Source organism: Callospermophilus lateralis, chromosome 13, assembly GCF_048772815.1.
Source record: "Callospermophilus lateralis isolate mCalLat2 chromosome 13, mCalLat2.hap1, whole genome shotgun sequence".
Lineage (NCBI taxonomy): Eukaryota > Metazoa > Chordata > Mammalia > Rodentia > Sciuridae > Callospermophilus > Callospermophilus lateralis.
The window spans coordinates 44,190,878-44,207,229 of record NC_135317.1 but is presented as its reverse complement, the minus strand read 5'-3'; the positions used below and the strand labels follow the sequence as shown (position 1 = coordinate 44,207,229).

The 16,352-nt window shown below is 33.9% G+C and overlaps 1 protein-coding gene across 1 annotated transcript in view; it reads left to right on the top strand.

Moving 5' to 3' along the window:
• The window catches only part of Ccdc7 (coiled-coil domain containing 7), a 109,858-nt gene extending 93,858 nt beyond the window's left edge, over positions 1-16,000 (top strand). Inside the window, exons 18-19 of the mRNA XM_076872895.1 lie at positions 10,625-10,688; positions 15,879-16,000. Of these exons, the coding sequence (XP_076729010.1) occupies positions 10,625-10,688; positions 15,879-16,000 (186 nt within the window). The remainder of the gene's footprint in view (positions 1-10,624; positions 10,689-15,878) is intronic.
• Positions 16,001-16,352: the final 352 nt, after the last annotated feature.

Below are 16,352 nucleotides of genomic sequence, written 5' to 3'. Positions count from 1 at the left end.
ATTTACCATTAAAGTTCAACTGCAGTGTCAGAAGAGGAGGTCTGCCAAATCACCTGATATAAAGACAGTGTCTGTCTTTTAAATGAACCATATGTTTTATTCATCATGTACTGAGGTCAAAGCAAGGGGTTAAAAAAAGAAAAATAATATTATATTATTCCTCTTGACTCCTAACTCCTAAATGCTTTGGAGTTCAAACATGAAGTAGGGGCCTTTATATAATATGACAACCTATAGCTTGTAAATTATCAGGGAATGCTGGACCAACAAGTACTGTGGAGGTGCTTTTCAAAGAGGCTGGCTTAATTTGCAAATGAAATAAACTTGATGTATGTTGGTGGGTTCTATGTCTTTCAAATACTTTGAAAGATGTCATTCTCTTCCTTCATTGTGCTATGAATTCAAACAGGAACCCAGTAAGGTGGTCATTATACTTTCTTGACTGCTTTTTTCATGTCTCATATTTTCCTTTAGATTCAGTTCCTTCTCTTGGTATCTCCATATTAAAAATAAAAATCAATTTGTGACTAATTTGTTGTGCCTATTTCCTTTGGCAGGAGATACCTCAGAAAACTATGTGTTTAAGAAGTCTGGCATAGGTGTCCCAATGGCCTCACCATGAAACTATCCAATAGCAATGATTTATGAATCATTGTACAAATTTAATTCAGTCATTCTAAGGCAGTTTGTGCTCTATGGACATGAATGATGCTTAAAATTCACCCAATTTTGAAGGATATTCAGATGCCATGGAATGTCAACAACCTACTATTGCTATAGTAGATGAATGCAGTATTCCATAAGATTTTGTCACCTTTGAGAGAGGCTATTGCATTAGTTAATCATATTTTATTGTCATTTGTCAAATCTTACAGGCAAAGATCTTACTGAGACAATGGTTGGTTAAAACAGAAGGGAGACATCTCTGTGTTGTATAAGACCACATTTTGTGAATTTGGGTAAGGTCTTATGGGACAGGATTGGCCCCTGATAGGATGTGATATCTCCCCTTTTAATAGTTTTCCTGGGCTTTTACCTCCTTAGGAGATTTTGGTTTAGTAAAAACCATTTGTGGAATAGGAATGTTGGGTTGAAGACTAAGAAAATCTGCCCAGTAAGGCTCAGTAATAAGATAGCAGGAACTTTCCAAAGAAAATATACCATTTAGCAATAGAAGGAAGTCATTGAGTTCAAAGATCCAGGAGGTGACAACAACATGAAGTATTATTTTCAAAGGCTTCAGTCATGATAAGTTGCTTAGACTTATCTGTATTTTGTGAGTAGATAGGACATAACAATCTAAAGTTAAAACATGTTTTAATGATGCCTGGACTTATTCTAAAGATTTTTAGTGTAAGGGTTTCCATATAAAATTAGTTGCATTGATACAGAGATGCTTTAAAGAATCAACCAGGTATAGAACATGATGTCATCACTACCTAAAGTCTTTTGTGTTTGGGGTTGCAGAATCCATACATTTTCTTTTGAAGGATATGGAATGTGTGTTTTTGATGCTATCTATATAATGACTTCTTGCTCCCAAGTTGAGTTGAATGACAGGTCCTAGATTATGTTTTTATTTAAAGTTTTCTTTAATCTAATGTACTTAGCAAATATACAATGCATTTTCAGGGCAGATCAGTGTCATCAATGTAATCAAATGTTTCAATAGTGTTAGCAGTTCATATTGTGGTACTTTTTGTCCTATCTCTTGAAATTATGAGAGGAATTCAGATAATCTCAAGGAAGATTAGTTAAGGTATGTTACATGTTTTGCCAAATCCTTAGCTTCATACATATATTAGTAACAGTAGTAGTTTATTCTATAGCTTGCATAATGACAGAGACAAAGGCATCAAACAGAGCTGTTTATTTCTTTCTTAAGCTTCTGTAGTCCGCTATGAAGTATTCAGTGTTGTTTTTTTTAACAAAAACGCAACTATGATAGACTAGCATTGCATACATTATATTTCAATGGGAATGTAATTTATTTTTACCCTCTTTGAATGCAATATTATTGAATGATAATGCCAGTTCAGACACTTTTTTACCATGTGCGTGACCAACTTTTATCATGTACATGACCAGCTATTATAGATGTTTCCAACAGATTAGTTATCCAACAAGTATTGCTGTGTATCTGTTTCGAGTTTAATAATTAAGAAATCACATTAATTATGTAACCTGAGAAACAGCAAACAGTAAAATAGAGTACAAAATAATAGCTCTGTGTGTCAGGGATACTCAAGACCAGTTCCATTACTAGGAAAACTTAATGTCATTTATTGCAGAAAAAAGGGGATTCAAAGCAAAATCAGCAAAGGGTAATGGTCTGTGAGGGAAAATCCAGAAGTTGTTCTTAATTCCTCCAGCAAGTAACAAGTTAATGTGTGAATGCTAGAGAAGTTTACTAGTGACTCAGTGTCTGGGATTTTTATTTTTATTAAGGGCTAGTCAAATAGAACTTTCTATCTACCAAGTTCCAAACTTCCGGTCACTCAGAAGGATAAACAGGTGTTCTGCATAAACTACATTCTTTGTACAGTATAGGTACATGAGCCACTCTTAATAGTTTGGGGAGTAGTTGGAACCTTTCCAAATTTCCCAGGTGCCAGTCAAGTGTCAACTTTGCAATTAAGCCTTTCTAAGGATAGCAGTCTCAGGCCTGCTATCTTCTCCTTCTATAGGATGTGCTGTGGTTCTTGGCCAAGAAAATTTTACATTAAAATTATTATCACTAGGGCCTCACACTCCAGGGTGAGACCATTTTGCATTATTGATCTCAGTTATGCCCTATAGGAGTCCTGAACTTAGGTAATTTAAAAACTTACTTTAACCATATCTTAGACAGCCAAGTGGCTTTATCCTTAATTTCCTGTGCTGACCTTTTTTATTTGGCTTAAGGCACCAATTCAGGTACTTAGCACAACTCTGGGCAACTCTGGTCAGTTGAAGCTGACCAGGAGTGAGGTATGATCATTATACATATACAAGAAGTATAATTCCAGAGAGCACAAGTGATACTCCTGGAAACAAAGGCTTTACAATTATTAGGTTATATGTTAGGCAGTCCAGCTTAACAGGGCCTACGTGTGGGTCTCCTGCTGTGGTACCTCTCCCTTAGGTCTCCTAGTCCAGTCCAATTGATTTAATTGAGCTCTTTGTTTAAGAAGGACTTTCTGAAATCAATCAGTTCCTTTTGTCAATGACTCGGTTCATCTGCCTGGCAAGTAGATGACATCTGCAGATGTTCTGAGTGGAAAGTGCAGGAATTGGCCACCCCGTATTGTCTCCTGATCATCATTATCAAGTGTGTTTTTGAGTTCAGTATTCACTTGGAAGTGCTCTTAGTAGCTTAAGCAGCAAAGGAAAGTAGGGAAACTTGTGGAGCATTTCTGAAAAACAAAGAGATGATTTATGCCTCTTCTTCCCCAGGACCTCCTACGGTACAGAGATTCCCTCCCACCAAGTGTTACAGAATCAGGGTTCCCATTTGCTTTGTATTTTTTACAAGTCATGTTCTATTTTCATCCAAGCCATTTGACTAGAAGCGTTGTGTAGAAGGACCAAAGAATTTTCACAGAAAAACATTTTTAGACAACTTAATCCAAAAGACATGTCATGCTCAGGAATGGTCAGAATGAAAACACTTAATTTTCAAAAATTTCAAAATGGGTTTACATAACCTCCCACTCCTTTTTTGGATCATTTTTCTAATGTGTGGCTTAGTAAAGATCAGTCCCTTTCTTAGAACACCTGTAGTTAATAATCAGACTGCTTTACTAATGCTTGTGTACCAGCAGAAAGGTGAGGGAAGTAGATCCAGATTCAACAGTCCCTGTTACAAGCTGTAACTAAAAGCTGCAACTTTTAATCCGGAAAGTCAAACAGTAATCAACAGCAATGACACATTCCAGAGGGAACTGGAATGATCTGTCTGGAGTATGATCCATCAGGTAGACAGAGTGACAATATCCCATATGTTGTACCCTCTCCCAGTTAGCACCTTTCACAAGTAGGAAGGATTGCAATAGATTTCTGTATCAGAAACAGAATCTATCAGCAAGTGAATTTCAGATAGTCCCATCAGAGAGCAAAGCCTTTTATGTGAATGTATGTGATAGTTCAGCCTACATCCATGTTTTAAAGTTTAGGGCCCCAAGTCGGGTGTGTCCTAAATCTGGAACAGACCCCTAGTCTGATTCCTGTTTACTGACGTTATGCCTTCTATAATCCTTCAGGACAGCCTGTGCTAAAGCTGAAATACTCCGTAGCAATTAGAATCTGCTTCATATAAATCCTGTAGCTGGCTGACCTATCTCTCTCTCTCTCTCTCTCTCTCTCTCTCTCCATCTCTCTCTATCTCTCTTTTTCTTCTCTCCTTCCTTTTCTTTTTCTCTTTCCTTCTTTTTATCTACCTATCTTCCTCCCTCGCCTTCCTCCCTCCCTTCCTTTCTTCCCTTCTTCCTTCAAATCTATAGTAAAGCTGAGGGATAGACAGCTGTCAATGCTATTTCATGTATAAGTGACAATCAGGGCTTCACCAAGCCTTTTCTGTCTTGTCAATCTTCAAATCCAAATTGACTCGCTCAAAAAAGTATGTACATTATGCTAGAAAAAATCATCCTCTAAAGTTCAACCGTATTATTTGATAGAGTGTATTAGCAACTAAAAAATGCTTTTGAAAATGACAAGAACATATAATTTTGACACATCTCATTTTGAGATTGACTTTTTTCCCCTGTTGCATTTCTTTCCCAGAGGCTCTACTAGGCATACCCTTAGTAAAAATGATAAATTATGAAACCTTGTTCTATTCTCAATATTGAAATAATTTAAATTCCAAGCACCCTTGGACTCATAATGTAAGGAAATAGTACCCCATTAACACTTTCTTTGAACCTTTCCCTGATCAGAATGATTCCTCTAGCATTCATTAAATTAAACATATATGATTTTATATCAGTGTTTATTATTTATTCAGATGCAGTATCTACAAAATACAAGAAAAGTCTGGAGGATGGGAATCCACTCCCTGCCCCACATACATATTTTTTAATCTGACTTATTTAAAGCTTTACTCTAGCACCCTCTAAACTGGATAAACCTTTTTTTTATACTCCCACCTATAAGAAAAATAACCACAAATGAATTTTTATGCCTTTTAAAATTTTTAAAACCCCATTTTTGGAAATTTTTACGTCCTTTTTCTTCTCACCTGAAAAAGAGAATAAAAATCAAACACATTCTCTTATTTTATCTTTACCATAAAAAGTAGCCAGTGGATCTAGCAAGCCAGTTCTTCTAGACTTGGTTGTATCATTTTCAGATTCCTCTTTTGACAGACAGCAAATCATCATCCATTCATTATTCCTTTCCCCAAACAAAGCTTTCTTCATATTCTGGTGAGTCATGGGAATGCTAGTGAATCTCATCTCTGATGACAATTATGTTAGGCTCATTGACTTTCTGAGAGGACTCAACAGGACCTAATATATAATTATTACAATGGCTATGATTTATTGTAGAAAATGAATACAAAGAAAAACTAGCAAAGGGCAAAGATACATGGGGTAAAGTTAGAAGAAACCAAGGGCAGGCATATAAGAATAACTCTCCCCATGAAAGCACACAGGGCATGCTTAATTGCTCCAGCAGTGAATTGTGAATTTTTTTTAACTAGGGAAATTTAGAGATTAGATGCCCAGGATTTAAACTGGAGGCCACCTGATAGAGCATCTCATCCATGATATTTTCTTAAATCCTTTTCAGGATTTGGTATTGGCATGTTAACTTTCACTCATATTTGTAACTTTTTTCTAGGCTCTGTTGGGCCTAGCCTCCTTGCCTTTCCCTTAAGTTAACTTTACTTTGTAGCTACCTACTTATAAACACATTTTCCTTTGTAGCAAATATACTGCTCTAAGGATTTCCAAGAAATTTTACAATTCCCAGGCTACAGATTATATAGCCATTTCACCCCCTCTAAGATTATGATGGTCCCATTAGTCTGTGATTAAATGGTCTTTAGCTATTCTATTTAGGCCAAGTAATTTGCCCTCTCTGGGGATTCTGACTATTAAATCCAATATAGTTACTGAGATATTGGCCATTTCAACTCAGTTGTTTGTTTGGTGTAAGGTTTTCAGTGGGGTTATTCCCACTTTAGTAGTGACCCCAAATTTTTATATTCAAAAGCTATGATACTCAGATGAATCACATACCGCAGCTACACTAAACAAGATTTATTGAGAATGAACTGTAAGCACCAGAGCACATGTGACATTCCACTCTCTTATCTTGTACAAGTTGAGTTTGGTCTAGGGGCATTTGAAGGACAATGGAGAATACTCTAAAGGAAGAATTCTATACACATACCAGTTCATAAATTTATAGATAAACTGGGGGAGGGCAGAGGAAAACAGGTGATTCTGGAATTATGAAGTTTCCTGATAAGGGGGAACTAGTCTTGTTGGGAAAAGAGCCTTTGGAAAGAGCTCACATGTTTGAATATTCCAAGTATTAATGAAAGACTTTGAGAGTACCAAGCTATCAAGTAGGGAGATATCAATTCAGGCCATTTAAGAAAACCATGTTCATCATCTCCATGGATCAAAAAATTTTTTTTCCTAGTGTTAGAATGGTTTTGGTTTTGTTCTGTATAATTTACTTTCAGTTTAAGTCCTATTTCTCATTGTTTGAATAACAACATTTTTGTACCTTTGTACCTTTGGACCTATGTACCATGATCACGGTAAGAATTATTTACCCATTTACAATCTATTTCTTAGTAGTCCATCAGACCTATTTTTCTAGATGAGATAATTCCCAATATTTTAACCTTTGAGTTTTCTAGTCTTTTAATAATGTTGGATTTTTGCTAAACCTTTCAAACTTTTCAAATTTCTTTTTAGTTGAGGAGCCTAAAATTAGTCATTATGAAGATTTTAAACAATGATATTTGTAATTTTTAAAAAACTATCAAAATATTTATGTTAACTTTTGACTTGTACATTTCCTAAATTGAAATTTTCTACAAAGTTAATTTTTTTAATCTTTTTAGGTTGTACTATAATGTACACTTTGAGTCCTATGTATTTTTTGTTTTTCTTGTATACAGAAATGCATTCCATATCTTGCATTATTATACATAATAATATCAAATACATTTTTCTCTATATTTGCATTGATAATTAAAAGTTCTATGTACACACCAATACTTGGAAGAGAGTTTTTCCCCCTAAAGGGGAAGAAGGACATGGGTTGAACATTGTGTTGACAGTTTAGAAAATGAATGGAATTAAGAAAATTCCTAAAAAAGAACGTCTTCGAAAGAAGAAAAAGAAAAAGAAAACTAAGAAGAAGAAGAAGAAAGGACAGTTTTGGCAGATATCCAAGGGCGATTTTCCCTTTTGCATGGATGACTATATTTTGAGGTATTATTTGTCATGATGTGTCTATGATGATATGCATAATAGACTGTACTCTTATACATCTATTTGCTAGGTGAGAAAAGGATGTAATGTTCAGACCTTCAGAATTAACAAATGCTTTTGCAAGGAAGAGGAAATTTTACATTATATTCCATGCTTTTTAAATTATATCAGAATAAATTCTATTGTCATGTATAACTAAAAAGAACCAATAAAAATAAATAAATAAATGCTCAATGTTATACTATTGTATTTTAATATTCAATAATTATTAGAAAGAATCAATCTAAAATGGGTAGCAAATGATACAAATTAATAACATTTTTAACTATATTTAGGTTGTTTTTGAAATATTACCAAAGCATATGAAGGGAGTAAATCATTTTCTTTGTTATTATCATTATTATTTTATGTGTGAGTATATACTACTTTCCATATAGTCCTCTTTTTCCTTCTGTTATGCAATATTCAGATAAGTAGTAAGGTTTTCAAGTTTTCCTAGCTCTACTTCTTGGCTTTGGTTGATGCAAGTTTGAATACAGTACTGCTTGCATCCTTTCTAGTGTTTTTCATTTCTAATCACTTCAGTAGAAATATCATGGTTATTTGCTTGCAGGAGATAAAAGAAGGGAATGTCTCAGTGGGAGGTTATAAATGAACTTTATGATAGTATTTAAGACTATTGGGATTGCCATACATTTTCTGTATGTTATGATAATGTACCTGTTTAGAATCCAGTGATTAATTATGTATCATAATAACCATTTCAAAATCTTTTAAAATGTTTTGCTTTCTACTTTTAGCTATATGGTAATTTTACTGGCAGAAGTGATAGTCCGCATGATAACTGTAGGTATGCTTGTGAATAAGTATCAGTTTATATTATACCCTTGGACCATTTTTGTGTTTCAGTAACTTAAAGACAATAGTCCTCTAGGGTATGTCTTTAAAAAACAGTCTTTAGAATAGTGTTATACTTTATTTTACAGCTAGTCATCTTAAATTCAAGTACTAATAAAACTATTAAATCATGTTTGAGTATGCAATGATATCCTTAACTGTTGAGGATAGGAAGCCTCCTACTTTAATATTACTTTAATATTGGAATCTGCTTTATAAATAGCACCACAAAAGTCTGTTTGTTGTCAATTACATCTTTAAACCACCACCCACTTTACACTTTTATCTTCAGGAATGTCCTTCCCACTTCACTACTCTTTTATATAATCCATACTCCAGTGTTTGAAATTTATCCTAAATTAACAAATGTAGAATAAGTGGTAATAGTTACTTTCAAAACTTTTGTTTCTGGGACCAAAATTGAAATTGTTTTACTAACTTTGCAATATACCTTACACAAATTATGTCAACTGGAGCATTAGCTGATAAGATGAAGAACCATCAAACCCTTGCACTTGATAGGACTAAGAAAGCAGTTAAATTTTTAGAGAAAGCATAGGTAGTTTGACTGTTTAAATTATCATCTAACTTAGAACGTTGGGACAAGCATAAACCAGAACTGTGTAGCAAAACCATGACATATGGCCATTCTGGTTCTGGAACTAGGAGAGCTGATCCTCTGCGAATTGATAGAAAATAAGTACCTGTTACTTTAAAGAAAACCAGCTTAGAACTTGGGAATTGACTTGGTAAAAGACAGTGATCTTTTAATATCAAAATTGTGATGGAAAGATTTTTTTATTTTCATTCTGAAATTGTGGAAAAATAATTTTGGAATAAATGTGACTAAAGGGCAATCTCCAAACCATCCAGTGCTCTACTTTGATTGACTAAATCTTTCTCATGTTGTACCCTGTTATGACATTGAACAGATATTATGTAGGAATATTTTAAATGAGTTAATTTTATGCATCTGTTTTAAATCCCAGAAGAGATATTGCTATCTTTAACTTGTTATCTGATGTCAATTTCATATTTGTTACCATTAATTAATGAATACTTATGATCACATACTTAATATCCTTCTTGATTATGAAAATGATTCTTCAGTTGCAGATAAAAATTTCTTCATATAATCTAATAACAGATGTTTTGTAATTCTAAAGCTCAGAGAAGAAAAGATCTAGCTCTGCTATTTCAGATCTTTCACAGAACCTCAATTCTCAAGATAAATCAGCTTTTTTAGAGATTTCAAATGAAGTTTCAACTGATGAAGCTCTACCTCACACATCTTCATTAGAGAACCATGATAAACCACGTAAAATAGAATCACCCAGCAAACAAAATCAAGAGTCACTGTATGTTGAAATATTACCTCATGAGAAAGAAACAGTGACATCATCCTTGATTTCACCTCCTGTTCTTATTGAAGGAAACTCAAAGGTATTTATTTTGAATTACTAGACTCTTTCAGTATCTTAAATAAATGTTAATTAAAAACTCATCAATATTATCTTATATAGAATAAAAAGTCTTCTTTGCTAACACAACTGGTTTTATATTTAGAATGTTGAAGGTAATATTTGGAAATCTATATGATACCTTTAACTTATAAACATTTCTAATTGGTATTGACACAAAGTTGTGATAAAAGTAATATAATTACTAAAAGAAGGAAAATTTTTACATTTTTAAAATTTCAGATTCATCTACACAAAAACTTCTATAATAAGGTGATTGTAAACATGTAACAGTTTTAAAATAATTTTATATATTTTAAAGAAGACATAGAAATTTTTAAGAATTTCTTTTGCTAGAAAAGTATTTAATTATGAAATTGTTATGCTAAAAATCCTGGGAAAAAGAAAAAAAGGTAAAAAGGCTATATATACTTGATATGTATCTATTATGTATTTTTATCATAGAAGTTATTAATATCTTTATTTTAAAAACTTTGCAAGCATTGAACTTTGTCTAAAGATTAAGCTTATTAAAATGCAAATCTAAACAAGAATTGTAATCAATAATTGTAAACTCAATTTGTTTGGAAGTATCTATGAGGAAGAATCATATTATTACTGAGTTTCCTGCAGTACTATTCAGTATTCACATTTGCCTCTCTGATCCATTAATTTTGCCCACATTTTTTATTTGATACATTCAGGAAAATTATAAAGTTTCTTCAATGTATTATAGATGAGAGTAAAAAACTAGCTTTCTTTTTAAAAGAACGTAATTAAATAGAGATCTGAGATATTCAATTTGGAATTACTGTACTTTTTGTTGTGAAGGCTGATGTATCAGAAGAGAAATTACAAACAGAGACTCAAAACCAAACAGCAGAAGAATTTGAAGGTAAAATGATTTCCTGTCATGTAATATGAAATATGAATGTCCCCATGCTATAATTAGAAGTAAATGAAGGAAGAATATTATTGTTAGTCATCCACTGGTTTAGAAGAATAATGATAGCTATATAAAAATTAATTTGATAAGTTACCATTATATTTTTCAGAGAGTCTATTTCAAGTAACTAATGTCTGTATAAGAGAGAAGTAATAATTTTGCTTGAACAAAACAGGTGTGTTTGTTAGTATAAACAATATCATATCAAAATCACATCAGGTGAATATCAGTATGTCTAACTTTAATATTCAATTTATATTTTATTGTACTAGCCTATACTTTCAAAACAAAATGGAATGCTTATGATGTATGGTGCTGGAATATCACTCTTCTATTGTATTTTGAATGAGAATGCTTCTACTGTTTCACATATGATGATTGGTTATTTTGATCAGAATGCTTTCTTTTATTTATTCTGAGTTTATTACAAATTTGTACCAGGAGTGGCATTTATTATATTTATAGTGTTATGCAATCATCATTTCTACATCTATTGCACAACTTTTTATTACTCCAAAAAGAATCTCATTAAGCAGTAACTTCCTTTCCCTCCCCACACAGTCCCTGGTAATCTGTATTCCATTTTCTGTCTCAGTGAATTTGCCTGATCTATATAATAAACTCAAGTGAAATCAGATGATATCTGTCCTTATAAGTTATTTATTTTCTTTACTGAGAAGAAGCTTTTTAATTTGAATTCATCTGATGTATTGATTCTTGATTTTACTTCTTGTGCTTTAGGAGTCTTGTTAAGGAATTCAGATCCTAGGCCAACATGGTGAAGATTTGGGCCTTCTTTTTCTTCTGTTAGGTTCAAGGTCTCTGGTCTAATTCCTAGGCCCTTGATATGCTTTTAGTTGAGGTTTGTGCATGATGAGAGATGGGGTCTTAATTTCATTTTGTTGCATATGGATTTCCAGTTTTACTAGCACCATTTGTTGATGAGGCTATCTTTTCTACATTATATGTTTGTGGCACCTTTGTCTAGTATGAGATAACTGTATTTATGTGGGATTGTCTCTGTGTCCTCTATTCTGTACCATTAGTCTATTTTGATTCCAAAACCATGCTGTTTTTGTTACTATTGCTCTGTAGTATAGTTTAAGGTCTGGTATAGTGATGCCACCTATTTCACTCTTCTTGTTAAGGATTGCTTTAGCTATTCCTGGGTCTCTTATTTTTCCAGATGAATTTCATGATTGCCTTTTCTATTTCTATGAGGAATGCCATGGGGATTTTGATTGGATTTTTAAAAATCTGTATAGTGCTTTTGGTAGTTTGGTATTTTTACAATATTATTCTGCCTATCCAAGAACAAGGTAGATTTTTCTAACTTCTAAGGTCCTCTTTGATTTCTTTCTTTAGTGTTCTGTAGTTTTCATTGTAGAGGTCTTTTACCTCTTTTGTTGATTCCCAAATATTTTAATTTTTGACACTATTGTAAATGGGATAGTTTTCCTAGTTTCTCTTTCAGAGGATTTTTCATTGATGTACAGAAATGCCTTTGATTTATGGGTGTTGATTTTATATCCTGCTACTTTCCTGAATTCATTAATAAATGAAATCTGGAAGTTCTAGAAGTTTTCTGGTGGAATTTTTTAGATCTTCTAGGTATAGAATCATATCATCAGCAAATAGTGGTAATTTCAGTTTTTCTTTCCATATCTGTGTCACTTTAATTTCATCTGTCTAATTGTTCTGACTGGAGTTTCAATAATGTTAAATAGACATGGTGAAAGAGGGCATCCTTGTCTTGTTCCCATTTTTAGAGGGAATGCTTTCAATTTTTCTCCATTTAGAATGATGTTGGCCTGGGACTTAGCATAGATAGCTTTTGCAATGTTGACATATATTCCTGTTATCCCTAGTTTTTTCAATTGTTTTGAACATGAAGGGGTGCTGTATTTTGTTGAATGTTTTCTCTGCATTTGATGATCATATGATTCTGTAAGTCTATTGTTGTGATGAATTACATTTATTGATTTCCATATGTTGAACCAACCTTGTATCTCTGGGATGATGAACCCCCTTGATCGTGGTGCACTATCTTTTTGATATGTTTTTGTATTTAATTTGCCAGAATTTTATTGAGAAATTTTACACCTATGTTCATTAGAGATGTTGATCTGAAGTTTTCTTTCTTTGATGTGTCTTTCCCTGTTTATGGAATCAGGGTGATATTGGCTTCATAGAATGAGTTTGGAAGTGTTCCCTCTTTTCTGTTTTATGAAATAATTTGAGGAGTATAGGTATTAATTCTTCTTTGAAGGTCTCATAGAATTCAGCTGTGTATCCATGTGGTCTTGGACTTTTCTTGGTTGGAAGGCTTCTGATGGGATATTCTATTTCATTGCTTGAAGTTGATCTGTTTAACTTGTATATATCATCTTGATTCAGTTTGGGCAAATCATATGACTGTAGAAATCTGTCTATGTCTTTGATATTTTCTACTTTATTGGAGTACAAATGTTCAAAATAATTTCTAATTATCTTTCTGTAGTGTCTGTCACGATATTTCCTTTTTCAACACAGTTTTTAGTAATTTGAGTTTTCTCTCTCTTTCTCTTCATTAGCTTGGCTAAGGGTTTATCAATTTTATTTATTTTTCAAAGGACTAACTTGTCACTTTTTCAATTGTTACTTTTGTTTCAATTTCATTGATTTCAATTATTTCCTGTCTTCTACTGCTTTTTATGTTGTTTTGTTCTTCTTTTTCTAGGGCTTTGAAGTGTAATGTTAGGTCATTTATTTGTTGACTTTTTCTTCTTTTAAGGAATGAACTCCATGCAATGAACCTTCCTCTCAGTACTGCCTTCGTAGTGTGATACGTTGTATCAGTGTTCTGATTTACCTATAAGAATTTTTAATCTCCTCTTTGATGTCGTTTGCAACACATTATTCAATCAATAGCATATTATTTAGTCTCCAGGTGGTGGAGTACCTTCTATTTTTTATTTTGCATTGATTTTCTAATTTCATTCCATTATGATCTGATAGAATGCAGGGTAGTTTCTCTTCTTTTTTGTGTTTGCTCAGAGTTGCTTTGTGGCATAATATATGGTCTATTTTAGAGAAGAATTCATGTGCTGTTGATGGATGAAATATTTTATATATGTCTGTTAAATCTGTTATTGATTATATTATTGAGTTCTATACTTTCTTTGTGTAGCTTTTGTTTGGAAGATCTAATGGTGAAAGTCACCCAGAATTATTGTGTTGTGTAGACAACTTTACTCTTGAGCTTGAGAAGAGTTTGTTTGATGAACATAGCTACACCATTGTTTAGGGCATATATATTTATGATTGGTATGTCTTGTTGGTATATGGTTCCCTTGAGCTGTATGTAATGTCCATCTTTATCCCTTTTGATTAACCTTGGCTTGTAGTCTACTTTATTTGATCTGAGGATGGAAACCCCTGCTTTGTTCTGCTGTCCATATGAGTGGTTATGATTTTTTCCCAACATTTTACCTTCAGTCTGTTTGTGTCTTTTCCTATCAGATGAGTCTCCTGGAGGCAGCATTTTGTGGGGTCTTTATTCTAAATCCAGTCTGCTAGCCTATGTCTTTTGATTGGTGAGTTTAAGCCATTAACACTCAGGGTTATTATTGAGACATGGTTTGTATTCCCAGCCATATTTGTTTATTTTTGTTATTTAACTTGACTTGATTTTCTTCTTTGATTAGTTTTTCTTTTAGGGTACTACCTCACTCTGCTGATTTTCATTATTGTTTTTCATTTCCCCCTCATGGAATATTTTTCCAAGGATGTTTTGTAGTGCCGGATTTTACTGTAAATTCTTTTATCTTTTGTTTATCGTGGAAGGTTTTTATTTCATCATCAAATCTAAAGCTTAATTTTGCTGGATGGATACAAGATTCTGGTTGGCATCCATTTTCTTTTAGAGCTTGATATATGTTGTTCTAGGATCTTCTAGATTTTAGAGTCTGTGTTGAAAAATCTGCCATTATCCTAATTGGTTTCCCCAATATGTAATCTGATTCCTTTCTCTTGTGGCTTTTAAAATTCTCTCCTTATTCTGTATATTAGTCATTTTCATTATAATGTGCCTTGGTGTGGATCTGTTGTGATTTTGTACATTCAGCATCCTGTAGGCTTCTTGAATTTGGTTTTTCCAATTCATTCTTCATGTTAGAAAGTTTTCTGATATTATTTCATTGAATAGACTGTTCATTCCTTTGGTTTGGACCTCTCTGCCTTCCTCTATCCCAATAATTCTTAAATTTGGTCTTTTTATGCTGTCCCATGTTTCTTGAATGTTTGCTCATGTTTTCTTATCATTATCTCTGTGTGATCTATGTTCTTTTCAAGATTATAATTTTTTTTTCTGAACCCTGCGCAGGGGTCACAGCACTTGTGATTTCTGCAGAAATCAGATGTTTAGGGATCCTCTTGCACTCTTCTAGATGCAGTATTCCCATGAGGTGAGATCTGGTTCACAAAATGACACAGGGTGCTGCCTCCCTCTGGCCTGCCATCTTGGAATCTCTGTGTTCGATATTTTCTATTTTATTGAAGTACAAATTTTAAAAAATAATTTCTAATTATTGTAAAGTCAGGCAACATCAGCAACCAAGAGGAGGCAGATTTAAAAAGGCCGCTGAACGTCTTAATTGAGATTTCACTTCCAGCAGGGAACTCTATCAGACTGACAGAGTAAGGAGAGGGTCTAAGGAGAAACTGGAATTTTTATTGGATTTAGGGCGGGAAGGGAGGGCTTGGGACATGGAAAGGGGTTTTGAGGGTCCCTTGTCCCACTGGAATTGGTGGGTTGGGGGAACTGGCTGAGATACAAGATTGGCCAGGAGACCCTGCTGATTGACAGATGATGTCAGGCCTGAAGGTGTTTCTTTTGTGAGCAAGGGCTGCTTGGTGAATTCTTCCTAAGTCACCACCAACAACCTGACAATTGTCTTTTGTATTTTTGTAGTGTCTGTTGTGATATTTCCTATTCATCACAGCTTTTAATAATTTGAGTTTTCTCTCTCTTTCTCTTCATTACCCCCTGGGTAAGTTCTACTCTGCACTTTTTATATAAGTTCTTCCATACTCAACCTAGGTACTTGATAGGCACCTTCCTGGTTATGGTGTCTGTTTTTCTCCCCCCTGATCTCCTAGGTTCTGCAGTCACCATGGCAGTGTGCTCACCTCAAGCTGGCTCCCGCCTCAGCTCTCCAAAACAAGCTGAGATACAGAGCAAGCATTTCAAACACCAGTGCATAATGCAGCCTCTGGATTAGCTAAGATTAGGCAGTATATTTTAATATCATGCTTTTTTGTACCAAAAGTGTGTACCCTCTCTCTGTGGTGAATCTGTGCAGGTGGCACCCATGGAGCAGTAGGGTGGCTCCGATGTGGTGTTCTTTGTTTATTATACCCAAATTTCTGAGTCTCTACACCACTTTGATGTAGGACAGATGAGGCTGAACACTGAGGAAACAGGTTTATTGCCTGCAGCTTGTCCAGAAGTGTGTGCTTTTGCCTAAATCAATCCATCCTTCAGAACCCCAAGTCCAGAAATTTTTATAATTTTATATCCAGTGTATAGGGGAAGACGGGCACTCAGAAGTTCACAATTTGCAGAAGTCTACA